Source organism: Agrilus planipennis, unplaced genomic scaffold, assembly GCF_000699045.2.
Source record: "Agrilus planipennis isolate EAB-ADULT unplaced genomic scaffold, Apla_2.0 scaffold105, whole genome shotgun sequence".
NCBI classification, from domain to species: domain Eukaryota; kingdom Metazoa; phylum Arthropoda; class Insecta; order Coleoptera; family Buprestidae; genus Agrilus; species Agrilus planipennis.
In genome coordinates this window covers 560,325-580,910 of record NW_020438878.1, presented here as the reverse complement: position 1 = coordinate 580,910, position 20,586 = coordinate 560,325, and the positions used below count along the sequence as shown (strand labels likewise).

The following is a 20,586-nucleotide window of genomic DNA, read 5'->3' as shown; positions in this document are numbered from 1 at the left end:
TATTGGGATAGATTTACTTTTTTAATGATTTTATCACATTAAAATGTATGTTTTTAAATTTGAAGTTGAACTAGTTTTTGTGGGAGTAAATTGATCAAGTTGTTAGTGAGATATTATTAGTTGTTTATCCCAACAGACATGAATAATTATTATTGTCATAATTTTTTTTGGGGAAACATTTTCAGTTACATTATGTTCAATCTATTCGTGAAGGTTAAGATCTTCATATCCCGCTAGGGGCATATGAAAAAATTCATTTAACCCCTGATTTATTGATGTAAAGAGGGAGGTCATTTTTTTTATAAACAATAATTCAGCAAAGTGCGCAAAAATATTGTACGTATAGACTAAAATCTTCATTTTTAATCGTGTCAAATATGAAACCAGAAATGAATACTTTTTTTGCAAAAGAAACCATCAAATAAAATGCATTGATTCTAATAAGGTGTGATTGGCAAACTGCCGGAAAGACATGCTTGTAGATAAATAATATAAGTACGATAGAAGACGAGCGACATTGTTATAAATAGAAGTTGCGGGCCTCATTAAATTTACATAAAAATGTCTTACTACTTAGAAAGTTTGTAGTTTTTTTTTCTTTGCCTAAATTATCATAAAATGCAACAGATTAAAAAAGAAAGCAAAAGTGGTTTGTTTATTCATTCGACATTATTCCAAATTATATTGTAGATAATAAAAAATTTAATTATTTGGGTAACTCGAAGAACGTAAATTTTACATCTGATTGAGTAATTCAGTGAAATTAGTTCAACTAATGAAAATTTATTCATTTCAGGAAACGAGTGAAAATTAATACTATTTTCTAACAACTTAACCGAAAGCAATTTTTCATTTTATCTCCTTTGTAGCTTGGCATTGTTATAAACAAAAGAAAAGGCATGAGTACCTACGACAACAATCATTTAGTTCCTATTGTTTTTATCTACCCTAAATCAATTATCCTAAGCAAGTTTGGTCACGTTAGTTTTGATTTGGTTCAACTAGTTCTATTTTTTAATTTTTCGAAGCTTAAGGACTATACAAACAAATATTTTCTGCGCCAACATAACTATATGTAACCTATATACGCATAATACCTATAAGTACATATATTTTCTTGTTCAGCATTCAGACCTTTATGAAGACTTTTTTCGTTTGATTCTTCAGTTAATGGTCTTCATCTATTTTTGCCGCCTTACCATTAAAGTAACAACTTATTACTATAGTTATTACTAATTACAAATACTCACATCAATAAGCACAAAAAAGGGTTTGCTTACCTTAGTTTAAAATACTCTTGTCTTCTGTGATGCACACATCATTAGTTCAGTTTAGGTATATCACCACTGTAAACTACATAAGTTCCGCTAATATTTAAATTACATATTTTATATATCCGAACAAAACACATAAACTTTCACATCATAATATTCCTGAACAACTAACTTCGAATGACATTGTCAAGTACACAAATCTGTTGATATAAAAAATGGCGATAACTAAGTATGAATCACTGGACGATGAATATTCCAGAAAAAGTTATTCCAATATAGATTGAAATTAAAGTGAAGACAACTATCTGTGTATTTTATTCTTACTGTTTGTCCTAAGACGGTCATTCGTTGTTTGTATATAAGAATAATACTTTACATGCATACTTGGGTAGCTCGGCAGAAACTTGACATCACAATAAATTTTGCACTACTTGATAGTTAAAATCTTTTCATCGATAAAGTAAAGAAAAAAGGCTTCTAACGGGTTTACGTTTCAAATAATCCTCATTTTAAAAAGGAACATTTAACTTTTCACAATTCTTATTAGTACCACGGTAAAGTTAATCGTATTTTTCGATAAATTGAAAAATTAACTTTTCAACTTTATTTATTCACAAGAACCTTTGTTGACACACACACACACACACACACACACACACCCTTTTTGTACATATTGGAGGTAATACAAGTAGGTAATGCAAGTAATGTTTAACCAAAATATTTACAAATTGTTTATAAATTTTAAGTTCGATTGTTAGCTTACCAACTTTAGGCCGATTTTGTATGTCTCTTTGTCAATTTTGTTTCTTTATAGGACGATCAAAAGGAGGAAATGAAGGAAATTTTAGAGACTAAACGGAGGCACGAAAGACACGTGAAACTTCGTCAAGAGAAGCTAGCAAATGAAGCTAAAAAAAAGGAACAAAATAAGCAATTTTAACGACCTGAGTTTTTACAGTAATCACAAAGACAGGCGATATGTTTTATGATAAGATTGTATACGAGAGTGCAAACAAAGCCATAAATACGTACAAATTTCTAGTTTAATGTATTTTATAGTGCAATTACTTAAAGTAAGTTCTTGCAATTACTGCACTTCTTTAAATGAGTTTCTATTTCTAAATCAGTAGATTTATTAGTTATATTAATCTGATAGTAACTACTTTATGGCTTTAGTAATCCAGATTTGGTATTAAAGTATTGTTTGTAACGAATTTCATAGCATCGACCTTTTAACGATATAGAGACTTTGGACAAAGAATAAAACAGAAATTATGAAATTATGAGAAATGTAAGCGGTGAGCGCGGAGATAAGGAAAAGCTTAGAAGCTATTGAGATGTTGAGTTATAGGCGGATGATGAAAATGCAATGGTTAAAATACACATCAAGGCTAACAAAGAATTATTAGAAAAAAAACCGGCCAAGTGCGAGACGGACTCGCGCGCTAAGGGTTCCGTACAAAATAGTAGGTATGTCACCGGAAACGAGCCTTGAAGATTTTCTCAGCATTTTCCGAGTACGTTTTAAGTTTATCCCCAAAATCAGCCCCTAAAACATAATTACAGTATTACATTTTTGTTATGCACCTTTAAATTTACGGTTTTTGGATTTTCCCTTTACTTGTGCTATTAGACATTGCTTCTTGCCAAATTTCATGATTCCAGGACAACGGTTTTAATTTCCATACGAGTGTCAAAATATGCGGTATAAACGGCCGTATTTTTTGATTTTTGGTTTTTTGCAACTGCAAGATATTGTAGATGAGAGTTTTGATATTAATTTCAACTTGATACCTCCATACGCTTCTGAGTAAAAGGGTTTTGAGAAACACACAGACAGACAGACGGACAACGAAGTGATCCTATAACTCAGAGCCGGGCAAACTCGGCTCTTTTGATTCCCGGGTGCTCCTCAGGTATAGTCAAGGAGCTCCTCATTGCTCCTGCGCCTGCGAGTGAGATGATTCTTTCCTTTTCTTATCCCTTCCATTTCGTAGGTGAGTCCCCTCTTACATAGCCGAACCCAATAGTATTGCGAACGTAAGCTACCCCTGAGCTGCGGGACGATCGTTACAAAATTTTCGTAGCTATTATTTAAGTTGCGAGGGAGGCTTCGCTCGTCTACGGGATGAAGGGGCTTGATATGGGAGTGGAAGGGAGAAGAAAAAAAGAAAGCAATATGGGTCATTACTGCTTACTCTCTCGTACTCATTGAAGGGTATGGAGTGACCCAAACTAACCTCAAGTAGCGACTCCTACGGCTCTGCTATAAGTGTTTCTTTGTTCTTTTAGAGGTACGGAACCCTAAAAAGTAGAAGAATAGGGAACGTTATGTAAATCAATAAAAGATAGGTAAGGTAGGTTAGTAAGACACTGTCTGAGATTTAAAATAGGCACTAGTTAGAAACATACTGCAAGCAGAAATAGGGGTAAAGACAGGCAGAAGACCTAGATTAAATTACTGTTTGCAAATAGTAAGGGATATACCTAGTATGTCCTAGTTCAGAATAGAAAGGTGGGTGTTCTCCTAGAGTCTTTTCGGACTGACAACTCTATGATGATGATGACATCATTTATCTTCTCTGCCTTTTTTGTCGTATGTGTTCAAGCAGATTTTCTGTCCATACATAAAAAGTTCCATTTGTGATAAAGGTTCAAAACAGCTTATATAACTCAAAAACAATGATTCTGGTCAAAAATCGAAGAATATACGTCATTCTTGCAAATTTCGTTATTTCGAGTGACACCTCACTCAACTTTATTTGAAATTTTTTTTAGATTTTGTTTTATTTTTCTTTTTCAACCCCTTTGAATGCGATTTTTGCAAAATACGTTCTTACTGTACCCCTCTGGAATAGTCAGGATATGTGCTCTTAAAATATCCATGAACATGAGCTATGCAGTCAGTCATGACAAGTTCCTCTATATGTATGTATTAGATACTTAGTACAGGGAGTTATTTATCATAATTTTTAGACTATACAGAGTTAATATTGTAAAATTTATGGAAAAATAATTAGGTTAAAATAATTTGCTGTTTTTCATTTTATTATGTACTTACAAAGTAAAGTTGTTTTTAATTGCAGAATACCTTACACAGTCTAGTTGTACTAAATCTAGAATATATCTAGTTAGTAAGTGTTGTTTTAAAATAACATAACAATGATTACAATAAACCTTAAAAATTAAATGGACTTTTTATTTCGAATATTTGTAGTTGCCACGACAAAACCTTCCAGGAGAAACAAGTTTATTCCTTTTCCATTTTCCTTAGGTACTTAACAATAGTGCATTTATTATGATTACTATTACTACATTAAAAAATGATAATTTTTCATTATTTTTATAAATTTTTTAAAAATAATCGTCAATAAGCAACTTGCAATTGTCAACCAAAAAAATTTTATTGATTGTGAGAACTAATATAAAATGATAAAATCATGCTAATGGAAAACTATAAGGCAGAAAATATTGGCAGAAATTCCACTTCCGACAGGAAAATTAATTAATTTAATTTTATAAGCTTACTGCTATTTTTAGTTCAACAAGAATCCTACAAATGTAGCAGAATCTTTTGGTTATTCTAAGCAAATTATTATCAAATAGAACAGTACCTTAAGTGTAATACTTTTTTGCTTTACATCAACACATTTTCAAGATAATAAGCAGCACATTGTGTATAAAGAAAAATGAGTAATACTTAATACATATTTAAAGAAAGACAAATGTTCTTATTACAATAATAATTCGAAATTTGTAATAGTACGTTATTCTCTATAATCTAAACCTTACTATGGAAGTAGAATCTGTTGTCTGGATGGAAATAATTCTGTTATTAATTTATTTTTTTTACAATAATCAGGTCATTATTTGCATACTTCACCGTCCGCAGGTTGGCAAGTTGACCCTAAAGAACGCATTGAGTTCGATAAGACTTGCGAGAATAAGGAATGCAGCGTACATAAGAAGGCATGCCCTCCCAACGCGTTTGTCCAGCTTAAATTTATTCAGGGCGAATGCCACATAAAGCAACAGAAGGGATGAAAGCAGTGATATTGCACTGTATTCTATTCCGGCCGAATTGATTCCCACCTGGAATTAGAATGAACTAGTCAAGAAAAATCCACAAATTTACTGTGGCCATACAACAATATTTATATGCAATTTTACATTTCCTGTTAAATAAAAAATAGAAAAGGCATAAGTAAATATAATATATATATATAAACATATATATTTATAGATTAAGTTATAAATGAGCAGTTTGTTGAAATTACAAGAGGTGAATAGCGACATCGATCTCATCAGCACGCTATACGCTAGTTGTGAGCAAAGCAATATCAAGACCAAGACTGCTCCAATGTTAGTATTGATCTAGCCCTTGCTTATTCGGTCTTAGTGCTCAAATACTTCTAGTCTTGGTCATGGTTTTTGTCTTGCTGATGTTCATTGATGATCACATTAAAAAACTCACCTCAATTGGCTTAAGAAGGCAAAGAATCGGAAGAAATGGAGAAAATTGGGGGACACTCATGTCCAGTAGTGGACGTCAAAGGATTTTGAAGAAGGGAAGAAGCCTATACTGTGCTAATGAAATCCAATAAGGTCCAAATCGTGATACACGCATGACTATTACTGACCAAGAAACTAATCCGTAACTAATCAATGACATAAGCAATTTTACTTATATTTTAGTTATAGAGAAAACTCAGGTTAATTATTTTTTTACTAGTTTAATAAGTAATTAATGATAACATAAACTAACTTGTACTGCTAACTTGTTAACTTGAATGACTTATTAAATTTGATTATTTCTTATCACATTTGTACATACTTAAATAGTTGAAATTATTTGATTTTTATCTTAAATATCATTATCCTTAACTAATATAAAACTCAAAATTTTCAAGGGAAAAGTACATCCTATCCTATCGACTCCCATCTTTTTTGGACAAAAAGGTATATATGGTTGTAAGTTGTATCAAAAATGTCTGTAAATGCAAAAAAAAAGAGAAATATTGAAAAATATCTTCAAAATTCCGTGATGCTTTTTTAACATATTTATGTAGCACTTTGCTTCGCATGTATCCTTTGAACAGCCGTCTATAGTTGGGATATTTAAAATTAAAATTGTTGCATTTACTTTCTTCTTTCAAGTCACGTAATAGACCAGAGCGGTTACTGATAGATCGACTATTTTTATCAACGACAGACGTTACAGGGAATATTGTAAACATAGAAAAGAGATGTCAGGTAGGAATTGCAGCGGACACTAATAATGAAAAGGGAATAACATCACATCAATTGATGTGTAATAGAAGGAGATGCAGACAAGCAGTATTTGAGCATGTTGGCAGCATCGGATTTTAAAGAAAGTTCAACATTCTCAGGAATTTAGGAAAGCAATGACGCTTGCTTAAAGATACAATTCCAACCAGGAAGTTATAAAGTCCACCGTGATCTTTTGCGTACTTCAGTAATTTCTAACCGCTGTACCGCTTACTATTATTCGGTTATCTCTTTTCACTTTATCTGTACTACTCATGAATCATTTCCTAACTTAACAAGGGCGTATTCAAAATGTAACAAATTACTACAGTACAAGTTGAAACAAGAAAGAAGATACTTCCGTTCTCACAAATAATTTATTGCGGACTACACCAATATTGATCGTTTTAACTGTAGCTCACTTGTTGCATGGTGCTTCATAAATTGTCGACTTGTAGATGCTATAAATGGGTCAGTACAGTTCAACAACTTCCTTTAACCCCATATATATGCATTTTCATTACATTAACTGCCGCAGTGCACCGGTTCAATGCAATATTCGTAGACTACAGGTGTTTTAGACGAGCGAGAGACTAATTAGAATGTCTTGTACACAAACTTCCGTCGTCAAGATTTACCGTCCTAGTTTCAAATATCGACAGAACTAATTACCATAAATTTACTAACCTGCTTTATCAAATAGGAGAGTTTTCAAGGGTATAGAGTTGAGTTAATTTTTAATAGGACGTTATGAACCATCTGTTTCCAAAGATGCAACTTGATACATATGGCTTACATATTTGATACTTTCATCTGATGAAAATACGTGTAAAGGACGTTAGTCCTTAACGTTTTATCCCTCCTTTTCGAGACATTTTTCGTGTTATATTTAGTGATGATTTATCACAATGACGAATAGAGAATCATTTGGAAAATATAAATATTTTTTTAAGAAAATGCAATCCAACTATACTACCATCAACACATTTTCAAGATAATAAGCAGCACATTGTGTATAGAGTTAAAGAAAAATGAGTAATACTTAATACATATTTAAAGAAAGACAAATGTTCTTATTACAATAATAATTCGAAATTTGTAATAGTACGTTATTCTCTATAATCTAAACCTTACTATGGAAGTAGAATCTGTTGTCTGGATGGAAATAATTCTGTTATTAATTTATTTTTTTTACAATAATCAGGTCATTATTTGCATACTTCACCGTCCGCAGGTTGGCAAGTTGACCCTAAAGAACGCATTGAGTTCGATAAGACTTGCGANTTCATAGAATGCACTATGATTTGCAAAATTTATGATACCTACCTATAATATTGTTTTACAAACACTTACCCAGTGTTTCCCCGGTAATGTTGGAGAAAAAGTGGCTTTGATGAACCATGGGAGTCCTAGACACAGTAAAATGTCGAACGTATTTGAACCAATTGAATTACTTATACCCATAGAGCCATGACCTGTAAAGTAAATAAAAATAAAAAACAATTTCATAGTAATTTTTAGTAGTTAAACTTTATTTGTGGATGTGTACCAAGTTCGACTTTTGAAGATGTAAGTTATCATAAATCGAATAATTCAGTTATAGTCTCTTTAGGGTTCTTAAGGGGATAGGCTGTCACGAAACCGTTACATACGTATATGTACGAGATTTGATAAAAAGTATCACGAATTTTGTGTTTCTTCAAAAATTATTTACTTATTCATGAATATCCATTTTGTCCCCCTCAAAGTAATCCCCCCAGATATTATACACTTCTGCCAACGTTTTTTCCAATCTTCCAAGCACTTCAAACTTTGTGATTTTGTTCACCTCCTCCTTCGATGCCGTCTTTGTCTCCTCAATCGTAGTGGAACGTCGTCCTTTCATGGGCCTCTTCAGCATTTGGAAAAAGAAAAAGGCACAGGGGACCAGCTCTGGGAAATATGGTGACTGCGGCATTATTAGTTTTCTTTTGGCCAAAAATTTGCACACAAGCAACGTTGTGTGAGCAAGGGCGTTATCATGGTGCAAAAGTCAATCTTTGTTCTTCCACAAATTCGGGTGTTTCTGGTAGATTACTTCCCGAAAATTGCGGATAACTTGCAGGTAATATTCCTTATTGACAATTTTACCCTGTGGCAAAACTAATAATGCACCACGCCCCTGCAATCGAAGAAAACGGTAAGCAAAACCTTCACATTTGACCTAACTTGGCGCGCTTTTTCCGGTCTTGGTTTGTGCGGCAGCTTTAATTAGGATTATTGAGCTTTGGTTTCCACGTCATAACCATAAACCCATGATTCGTCACCAGTTATGACCCTCTAGAGCAAATTTGGGTCGTCGCTAACAGAGTAAAACAGTTCCTTAGTAATGTTAAAATGCGAAGCTGTTTTTGATCAAAATAAAGCAATTTTGGTACGAATTTCGCGACGTCCCGTCTCTTACCCAAATCATGGATAAAAATGCAATGGCAGGAGCCAATCGATATGTTTAGGTCCTTAGCAACTTCTCTAACGATGATTCGACGATTGGTCAATACTATTTTTTCACTTCATCAATGTTTTCGTCTGTTGTTGACGTGCTCGGGCGTCCGGCACGCTCTTCGTCGTTCACATCTTTTCGGCTCTATGATAACATTTTGTACCAGCGATAAATGTTGCTTCGGTCCAACATTCGGAATGCGTCCGCGCACTTAATTTTGCTTTTCACACATTTGATACAGATTCTTTGATTCATTTATTGAAATAGGCAAAAATCGAAGACGAGCCAAAACACGTGCAAACAAAGCAGCTGTCAAAAATTAACCGAACATGCAACCTGGTCAAATTTGTCGCTATAAGGGAGAGACATGAGCACCAGCGTAACTTCACAAAAAAATTGAAAATCGAATATACGTAACCCGCGGAAATTCAAAATTCGCTATACTTTTTGGACAGACCTCGTATATATATTTTTTACAGAAATTCACTTCTTCCATGCTCGAAGGGTGAAAGAGGCACAAAGAAAGATTAATTGAAAATAGTACAAAGGAAAAACTGTTGAATTCTATCTTACCTATCCACACCAAAATCGTTTCGTTTCTATATTTTACTTTTCATACTTAAGATACATAGAAGTTATACACACACACCTTGTTTTGCGACGATAACACTTGACACAGCTTCTGGGACGCTGGTTCCTGCTGCCAAAAAAGTGATTCCCATTACAGAGTCTGGAATTTTTAGGGTGTCACCAATGATGGTGATCATCCAAGCAACGATGTACGATAACGATCCAATCCAAATTATACACATAACAAATGTCAGTGGAAACCAATTTTTCAATTTCGGTTTGTTACAGTCCGGTATGGTACAAAGGAATACAAGGTGTATTGGCCACGTTATTATCCAAGTCACCTGAACAACAAAATTGATTGATAACAATTACTATTTATTATAAAAATTGTAGTCTTTGAAAATGAAATTTTCACTAATTTTAAGTGAATATATTCACTAGTCTTTACAGTTATAATAAAAGCATTGCATGCACCTTTTAAAAGTATTAACAGTTTACAGTTTATCTGTAGCTTCGTTCCTGATTGTGTAATAAGGAATATGGTTGTCAATCCATTCACGATTTTTGAAATTAGTGATAAGCAAATCAAGATCAAGAACAAGACTGTCCCAGTTTTGGTCTTAAACTTACTCAAATACTTCTAGTCTTGATCTCGGTATTGGTGTTGCTAATCCAACCTGATACTTTTTTGAATTGAAACTTCTTTACGCATGGTAGGATAAGTTCGTTTCATGCGAGTTGCTGTGTAACGAAATCATGCAACTGTTGTCCCCCCTCTACTCAGTCACGTAGTCGAGTTCGTAGTGGGGATCGCTTGAGCCGTGAGCGCGCATCAGTGCAACGTTCGTTACAGGCAACTCCGGCATGTATAGTGTAAAATTTAAATTCATAGTGTACAAATAATACCATTAAAGCAATTCGTTAACCCCTATCCCGGTATGAGATGTGTTTTTGAAGAAGTTTCACTTCAGTAGCGTGTTGTATAATTACACGTTGTATTTTTTTTTTTAATAATTCTAAGCACAAATTTTTCTATTTACCGACATAATAATTGTATCAAATGCTGAAATTTTCTGTCATACATGCGAGTTTGTCATGACTTTTAATGAAAATAATGTCGATAGTTGTAAACGTTATAAAAATCGGAAAATTTACCTTATAGCGAATTAAATATTAGAAGGTACTTGAAAAAAGTATAAAATATGTATTAAAAAAAAATACAACGTGTAATTATACAACACTCTACTGAAGTGAAACTTCTTTAAACACACAAACATACCGGAATAGAGGTTAAGGAATTGGTTTAATGGTATTATTTGTACACTATGCTTCGCACGGGTGCAATGCTGATAGTAAATATACTATAGAATGTCTTTATATACAACAATCACAGCTTTTTTGTCATTAGACAATACAAACCGGCCGGTACCGCCGCAACCGCTATGTCCCTGCATTTTAAGTCTGTAATATCTTCGAAAATATTCATTTAAATTACATGCTGTAAAGGGCCATATTGATCTATATTAAATGCACAATGTATTTAAAAGTACTTAATTGGATAAGGATTAATGCTGTATTGCTTAAAATCGCTTCGTAAATAAGCCATTATTTCTCGTAAAAAGTAAAGGATAAAAAATGGTTATTGTGGGTTATCCCTAAGAGATAGACATATACCATCCCGGACTTTTTTGTAGACCTTTTTAAGGTGTACAATACTGTAGTATATTATTTTGATCTATCTCGTAGGGTTCAGCCAGCGTTTGCAATGTAAGCGCAAAAAAATGTGTTTATTTACGACATCACATTACAAACCTCTAAAATTATCAGTGTTTCTCTACTATATTATGCATGTATTATACATATAAACCTTCCTCTTGAATTACTCTATCTATTAAAAAAAACCGCATTAAAATCCGTTGCGTAGTTTTAAAGATCTAAGCATACATAGGGACAGACAGCGGGGGAAATGCGTTGCATGATTTCGTTACATAGCAACTCGCATGGAACGAACTTACCCTACCGTGCGTAAAGAAGTTTCACTTCAAAAACTAGTTTGTCTCTATATTTCAACCATGTGATATCCAGACATAAGAACAAAGAGCACTTACTCCGTAGATACTCTTGTAAATCCTTTTTTTCAAATAGAGGTAGTTTCTTATATTTTTTATATTTAGTGTTAAAATTTAGTAAAGCAAACTTAAAATTTCAAATACTATATAAATAGTTTAACTCATGAATCCATCGGAAGTAATAATTTTCAGTTTAATCTTGAGTACTTGGTTTTGGTTTTAGTCTTGGTTTTGGTCTTGCTAGTATAAAGACAGTCTTGCGAATATTCATGACTAAAATCAATACCAAGATTGCAAGATCAAAACCAATTTTGCTAATTACTATTTGATATGTACCTATAATAGGTATATATGCAATAAAGTCTGTCCCTGATACGTTTTACGGCCCATGAGAGTTTGCAATAGCTCTACTAGTTTTGCTTAGAAATTAATAAACTGTTCAAGAAATAATAATTGGTAAGATGGTCACAAGGCATTTTTTATCTATGCATATAAGAGGATTATGAAAAGTGCTTCCCCTATTAAGAAATAGAAAATATGCTTTCTCAAACTTGATGGATATTTATTCCACTAGAATTCTTTATCAACAAATATCTACTCAACCTTAAAATTCAGTAAAGATCGATCACCTCGTACACCGGTTACAATGAAACTTATTCGACTGTAAATGTACGTACGTATGTATTTATAAAACAAAGTTTAAGCATAGAGCTTCTCCCTACCTTTCAGTTAATTAAGTATGTAACAGGTCGAGATGAGTTAATCAATTAATTAAGATCTTTTGAAATTGTCTCGAATTGTTCTGATTATTAAGAAAATTTGCTTTTGAATTATTGAACTACGAGTGATAATAGTAGCGATTGTTTCATGTTAATTTGGCAACATTTACCTTTGTAAAAGTTCCGCTCTCCGAAGGCCATTTCCACAAAGAGGGACTTTCAACTTCGCTAAAGTCAGGACCGATGTATTCTTCTTGAGGGGGAGCCGGTTCAGGGACGTCTTGCTGGGACACTTTAACCGCTGCTCCATTTAAATGATTCGGAGATATAACATGGACCTGCAGTTCACCTGTAGATGGCCTCTTATCTTGCTTTAAGGGCAATTGTGACTCAGCTGCCTCTGATAACAATGAAATGTACTCATTTCACTTGAAAAATGGAATTATAATGCAATACAAATTTTTGAATGACGAGACCTAAGTATTTTTTAAGTTAGTGTGATGTTTATTAAAAAATTATAAAATGCACCTAATAAAAAATGATAACATCGTGAAATACGTTTCATAATTGCTTTTTGCACTAACGCAATAAAGTACTATATATAGGAACAGTGTACTTATAAAGTTATCAGCAAAGATATGATTGATTTGGAATACATGCATTTAAAATTTAAATACAAAATACAAAATANTATTTAAAATTCTTTTTCAAACGTATTTTCTATTTGTAAAATGCAAAATACTATTTGCCGTTAATTGCCTATTGAAGGTATTAGAAGCTTAAAAAAGGACAAAGAGACATTCTATGAATGCCTTTTAATTCTTTAAGTGAAGAGAGTCCAAAAATTTCTAAACTCCTTGCAAATGAATAATCTAAAATATAGGATCGATGTTGTTTTCTGTGTTCAATGTCATAGTCCACGGAATTTTGAAGTTCAAATTCGTATCAGCGCCTTCCTAATCACCACTTATCGTACCTTTAGCAAGGAACTACGAAATTCTATTAATTACAACAAAAAAGTCCTCTAAAAAATACCGTCAGTGTGTAAAACTGAAAACTACAAAATATTGTGGTGTGCTAATAAATGCATATAATACAAAATTCATAGAAAACGATTCGAAAAACTTCGCTTATTAGATGAACCCAAAGCTAAAGAAACTGTGAATTCCATTTCTTTCTCTTATTAGGTACAATGTACAAAAGATTACAAATAAAATGGGGTTGTAAATATTTTAATATAAAATGATTGATGGTGATTTTACATCAAGCCTATTTTGGATCTGATCTTTCACGCTAAGCAAACTATTTTGGCGTTAGTGTCTTTTTGTCAATTAAAACGGCCGAAGAAGGCAAATAACGAAGCACATAGAAGAATTATTTGTTGCTGAACTGAAGAAACTATAACATAAAGATAGAAAAACATATCTCAATCACTTCAAACAGAAAAATACCAATCATACTTAATCTTCGCAGCTGGTGATATAGTGCAAACACCACTATTAGTCGAGAAAAATATTTAAAAAAATGGGCAAATGCCTGCAAAGTTTTATTAAAAAATATTTTATATTTATGTAAATGCAGAAGATTAAATAGCTACTACAAAAAAGTAAAGTTTATTTGAAAGAAGTATTTTGATAATACGTATTTTGCATTAAGCATTTAAAATACAAAAGGGAAATCTATTTTGTATTTTACATTTGAAATAACAAATCAATAAAGTATTTGCATTTTGTATTTAAATACTTTTATAAAACCATTTTGCACATCTTTAGTTATCAGTCACCAGAGCGTCTGGAAATGTGTGGTAGAAATTTATGAGAATACGTAGTTGATTTATTGTAGTATATTTACCCAAATTTTGAAAATCTTATTATGTAATATACCTACTGTATATCATACAAGATATAAACTGTTTTATTTTTTATTCACTTGACTGTATCCATATTTTAAACTTAAGGTTAGTAATGTATACAGTGAAATCTGTTACTACGAAAAGCTTCATGTGGGTCACTGCGGTAAATTTTTTAGATACGCTTGATGTGATATACATGAAATTGACACAACATTTTCAGTTTTACTATTAGTTTATGAACTAAGCAAAAGGTAGTAAAACCATTTTTTGTCATTTTAATATTACCTACACGTTCATTTGAATAACAGGTATATGATTTAAGCTTTTGAATATGGAGAAGGTAGAGAGAACATATTGGAAAAAAGTTTCGCTTACCCGCAGCCGGTGCGTGTGTTTTTGCAGTAGAATTTGTTTCATCACGTCTTTTGCCGTGCTTTCGTGCTTTTGCTACGCCACCTAAAAGATATTAATAAGGGTGGAAAAAAGGCAGTGCTAACTGTGTGAATATTTTTATGTTTTGTGGTGCTATAAATTATTAAAAAAGTATCCAATGTGAACATTCAATTAATTTTTTTATTCACTATAAATTAGCTCAAGTTAATGAAATAATGAGAAAAAAAATGTTTCTGTTGTCTCACCCTCGCTGGGAATCGAACCCGTCGAACATTAGTTCGACGGATCTGTGACCTAATAAGCCCGGTACGTCGTTGTTGCAATTGTCATCTCTCGTAGCTTTCTGGCCAGAGCGTTGGTGCGTAAAGCCAAAGGTCCCGGGTTCAATTCCCGGCGAGGGTGTGATGACACCAGCAGCAAAATAATTTATAGTGGATGAAAAAAGTAAATAAATGATTTTTCACATTTAGTATTGATCACTATTAAATGTCAAGGTGTTTCATATAGTAAAAAAGTATTTGTTATTTCAGGTAATTTTAACGCCTTACCTCTTGCGCATTTTTGAATCGACTTATCAAAATACATGATGAGGATATAGACAATGTAAAGAAGCACCAAACTGAGAGCCTCATACCATTCGATGCGCTCGTCGTGGATGATACAAATCAGGATCGACACGGTTATTCCATAGGCTAAACAGTCTCGTGTTAAAGGCCACCAGTCCAATGGTACGACCTGTACACCGGACTGCAAGAAATAGTGAAATCATATTTATTAACTCTTCACCAAAATCATCAAACCAAACTAAAAACTTTGTTAGCAGTGTAACAACACCCTGCAGAATACAATGCCTTAGTGCTGAAATCTGACGTCACTACAGAGAAACTTCTAAGGGATGTTAATACTTACTAAAGTATAACATTTTACTTTTCTATTTTTAATTAAAAGTCATTACTCTTTTGACTAGTTGAAGTTAAATTTCAATATTCGGTAATTAGGACATTGATAGAGTGAAGTAGTGGCAAAACGTTCACCAACGAGATCAAGATCATCAGGTTGAGCTAAGTAGGAACTGTCATGGTTAACTATGAGTGCTTTGTACCATCGACAATAGTACCATCCATTTAAATTTCGATGGGTTATACTAGTTCTCAATAAAGTTTTGCTTCCATAGTCAATAATAATACGCGCCCTTTTTTTTGCTTAGTGATTTTCGCAACATTTTGTAGTTGCTTTATTTAATTAAATATGCTATAATAAGCATTAGAAATTGAAGTTGTTACGTTTTCTGTGGGTATGGTATACCTACTCTATCGAGTTAAATTATTTATAAAATTTTGATGAGGAATTGGCAAAGAGTTTCGAGTTGGACTGATATCGTTCTGATCAGACTTTCCACATGCGGAGAAGGACTTCTGAAGAAGTCGCATCTCCTGCTAGCGAAACGTTAGGAAGTAACTCCAAAGGACGGCAGTATTAAGCTTTAATTTTTTTAACTCTTTCCGCTTGACTTAGGGGGATGTTTAGTATGTTTACAATTGGCGCAAGTCACTCCCTTAATTTGAAGCTTTAGGCATCTATTTGATGATGGCTCGATTACGTTGATAGCACTTCAGTCTTGTATTCTTGGTGGTGCTTATTGTAGGTAGCACTTGCAACCATAAAAATTTATTGTTTAAATGTTATTTTGAATAAAAATGACATTTATAGTTAGTTGCTGCTTTTACATACCTAATAATATTAATACATAGTGCATGATTTGGTTCAAAATCTGCAAAATTTCTAACGCTTTTATCTAGAGTAACCATTGTACGCATATTCTTGTTGCAAGTGGAAGTAGAAGAGTCTTGTTCCTGAAGGGTCTACTTCTGCTTGCTACAAAAGCACACGTTGCGGTCTCTTACTTATTTTGGTCTTAAAGAGTATTCACATAACTTTCTAGAAAGCCATAATTTGAACGTTAAAAAAAATAGGAGTAAGAACAATAACATTTTAATGGATAAGTTATCGCTTTTCCATTTGGCTAGTAGAAACTTTTCCTCAATATTATGTTCTTGTTATTAACATCAAATGTATAGGGTTGTTCGGAAAGTCATTTCGTTTTTTTTATGGAAATGAAAGACAGTTTTCGTATAATAAACAAATACTTTATTCAATTATATACTGACCGTTTTGGTCCAACACCTTTTGCCATCTTTCTGGTAGTAGCATAATTCCACGCTCATAAAACTTTTGGTGTTTGCTGGCAAATAACTGATCGAGGAGGTTTTTGACCTCCTCATTTGAGGTGAAGGTTTTACCGTCTAAAAAATTTTGGAGTGACCGGAACAAATAATAATCCGATGGTGCCAGGTCTGGAGAATATGGTGGGTGTAGCATTGTATCCCATTCAAGCTGTAAAAGCTTTTGGCGAGTGACCAAACTTGTGTGAGGTCTCGCGTTGTCTTGGTGAAACACTACACCTTTCCTGTTGATTAGTTCTGACCTTTTCTGTTGAAGTGCATCATTCAGTTTGTCCAGCTGATGACAGTAGACTTCCGAATTAATCGTTGTGTTATCCGGTAAAAGCTAAAAAAAAACGATTCCTTTAAAATCCCACCAAACAGACAGCATCACCTTTTTTTGGTGAATATCGGCTTTGGAAATGGTTTGAGCCGGTTCATCTTTTTTGCTCCATGACCTCTTGCGTTTGACGTTGTTGTATACAACCCATTTTTCGTCCCCAGTGATGATGCGCTTCAAAAACGGATCATTTTCGTGACGTTTGAGAAGCGAATCGCAGACGTCAATGCGGCGACACAGATTTCTCTCTGTGAGAACATGGGGAACCCATACATCGAGCTTCGAGGATAATCCCAGGCCTTTCAAGTGGTCATAAACTGTTGAATTTGATAAATTTAACCTCAATCCGATCTCACGTGTTGTTATTCGCCGGTTCACATCAACTAATGCCTTTATCGCGTCTTTATCAGCTTCAACCGGCCTTCCCGAACGTGGTGCATCTTCGACATCAAAATTGCCGGATCGAAATTTAGCGAACCAGTTCTGGCACTGGCGTACTGTCAACACACCTTCTCCATACACATCAGTCAATTTCTTTCTGGCTTGAACAGCATTTTTACCCTTTCTGTAGTAAAACAGTAAGATATGTCGAAAATGCTGCTTATCGCTCTCCATATTTAAAAGGGCACCAACCAAAAACTACTGCGTAGAATTAATTGGAATTTTTCACACACAAGCCTTGCTATATGAGGTGTCAAAGCATATAAAAATTATACGGCTTAAATGTGAAGTTGGGTACAAAAGAATACAATTAAATCCTCTGTCGGGAAAAAACGAAATGACTTTCAGAACAACCCTATATATACTATGAAATTTTAAAGGTCCTACAAAAGACAGTTAATGTTGATTGTTGCACTGACTGTATAAGTACCTACAAGCACTCAAAACTATAAAAATACTCTCTTACATCAAATAATGATGTTATCAAAGCTTACCATGCCTGCTCCCAATCCACAACAAGCAGCTACTGCCAGTATATTAAATACAGCTGAACCAACAATGGTTCCTATACCAATATCACCTTCTGTAATAAAGGTTCCAATTACATTCACGAATAACTCCGGAGCAGAAGTTGCTGCGGCCATAAACGTCGCTCCTGCCACATCCTTTGACATATTCAGTGCTGAATGAGAAAAACGTAAAACAGATAAAATAATCTTCCATTTATTTCTAGCGGAAACAATGTATGAGTGAACAGATTTTATTACGCAGATGATGGTTGAATTTCTTTGTGTTCGAGAAATTAAATTACACAAATTGCGAACTTTGGCAGTAAAAAGAAATTGTGAAAGCACGGAGCGCTGGTTTACGTACGGGGTCTATTCAAAAAGTATCGCGTATTTTGAATTTTGATTTTTTTGTTACGTTATGTTGATACTCATGTGTCTCACTGAAACATAATCTAATAATAACCTAAACATGTCGATTGGCATTCGATTTTTATCAACTATTTGGACATGAGACGAGTCGCCGCGAAATTCGTACCAAAATTGCTCAATTTCGAACAAAAACAGCATCGCATGAAGGAGCTGTTTTACTCTATCAACGGCGATCGAAATTTGCTCGAGAGGGTCACAACTGGTGACGAATTATGGGTTTATAGTTATGATATGGAAACCAAAGCTCAATTATTCCAATGGAAGCTGCCGCACGAGCTAAGACCGAAAAAAGCGCGCCAAATTAGGTCGAATGTGAATATTTTGCTTACAGTTTTCTTCGATTGCAGGGGCATTGTACATCGTGAGTTCTTGCCACAGCGTACAACGGTCAATAAGGAATATTACCTACAGGTTTTGCGCGAAGTAATCCGCCATGGATGAACAAAAATTGGCTTTTGCACCATGATAACACCCCAGCTCACACATCGTTGCTTATTCGCGATTGTTTGGCCGAAAACAACACACTAATAATGCCGTAGCCACCGTATTCTCTAGATCTGGCACCCTGTGACTTTGTCTTTTTCCCGAAACTGAAGAGGCCCATGAGTTGAACAAGATCAAAAAAAAATTTTTTTTTGACGTGCTTCGAGGATTATAAAAAACGTTGGCACAAGTGTATAATATCTTTTGGGGATTACTATAAAGTGGACAAAGTGGATATTCATGAGTTAATAAATAATTTTTAAAAATCACAAAATTCGCGGTACTTTTTGAATAGACCTCGTATATATGTATACGTTTTAAGATGCGGAAATGTAATTTGTAAGTTTACTGCAGCACGATTTTCAGGCACTTTTATTATTTCGTAATACTACCGCAATGAATTTTAAAACGTTCTCGAATATGTATAACAAAACCTTTTATATCTACAATCAGCTCTTCAGATAAGTATAAGAAAAATGTATCAATTTGAAGAAACAATCTTTTGAAGTATATCTAAAGCGTTAGATACATAAATGTGTAGGCTTTTTTATCGGAGTATACACAGAATTTTGGATCTAGGGTGGATCCAAGAAAAAAAAAACAAATACAACTCAAAAATCCACATATATACGTTTAAAAAAACTAAAACGCGCCAAAAGGTGTCATCCTTCGGTGGAGACAAATTACGTTTTCCATTGTGGCCAATTAAAATTAATTAGACATATCGAACATGCACTTAAATGTTACAAAGGGATCCTATAGTTCTCACGAAGAGCTTCCTAATCAAAATGATTTAGAAAAGTGAGTGACAAATACTTAATCAAAAATAAGAAAAATAATGATAAAAGATGAGTACCAATAAGATTCAATTTTCTCCCTAAAACAAAAAACAATTAAACGTCAGTTCTCATTACTCATTCCCTTATCATTCCATATCCATTCTGCAAACGTTCCGTACAATCTAATATTCACATTTAAACGTAGTGTTTCCATTCCGCACATGTGGACTATAGAAGCAGATAATGCGAAATTGATTGCAAGTAGGTATATTGGGACCTTAGGAAGATTTATTGAATGTCGGTATTATTCTGGACGAGGAAGAGCATATAAAAAAAAGGATTCATAATATATGGATGGAGAGGATTACTGATGAATGGATTTATTGATCAAGCTAATATGTGTTATCTTGTGGTAAGTGGGAAATCTTGTGGTTAATTCTGGCGAACTTTCCATAAAATATTACACCAACCAATGTCATAAACCAATTGTTAGGCCTCATTCAAAAAGCTTTTCAAAAAATCAATCAATCTGTGACTTTTTGAAACCGTTGAAACAAACTAGTACCTAATTGTTATAAATAATTAAGTAGTTGGTGAAAGCGTAAAAGGCGTAAAGCATCCCGAGATAAAAATGTTCTGTCTCTCAGAGTCTCTGAAAGCGAGACTCGAGTCTCCGTCTCTCATCGAGTCTCTCTGGTGTCGCTGAGAGAGACTGTCAAAAAAACCGTTTAGCGTCTCTGAACGAGAGACTCGAGT

General features: G+C 33.7%; 2 protein-coding genes across 2 annotated transcripts in view; one reads left to right on the top strand and one right to left on the bottom strand.

Moving 5' to 3' along the window:
* The window catches only part of LOC108737732 (transient receptor potential cation channel subfamily V member 5), a 14,919-nt gene extending 12,607 nt beyond the window's left edge, over positions 1-2,312 (top strand). The window contains exon 17 of the mRNA XM_025981451.1: positions 2,089-2,312. Within this exon, the coding sequence (XP_025837236.1) occupies positions 2,089-2,214 (126 nt within the window). The 3' untranslated portion in view covers positions 2,215-2,312. The remainder of the gene's footprint in view (positions 1-2,088) is intronic.
* Positions 2,313-4,314: 2,002 nt separating this feature from the next.
* The window catches only part of LOC108737753 (sodium/potassium/calcium exchanger 4), a 42,711-nt gene continuing 26,439 nt past the window's right edge, over positions 4,315-20,586 (bottom strand). Inside the window, exons 4-9 of the mRNA XM_025981442.1 lie at positions 15,176-15,374; positions 14,610-14,690; positions 12,553-12,782; positions 9,671-9,935; positions 7,896-8,017; positions 4,315-5,366 (exon numbers count right to left, since the gene is read on the bottom strand). Coding sequence (XP_025837227.1) covers positions 5,154-5,366; positions 7,896-8,017; positions 9,671-9,935; positions 12,553-12,782; positions 14,610-14,690; positions 15,176-15,374 — 1,110 coding nt within the window. The 3' untranslated portion in view covers positions 4,315-5,153. The remainder of the gene's footprint in view (positions 5,367-7,895; positions 8,018-9,670; positions 9,936-12,552; positions 12,783-14,609; positions 14,691-15,175; positions 15,375-20,586) is intronic.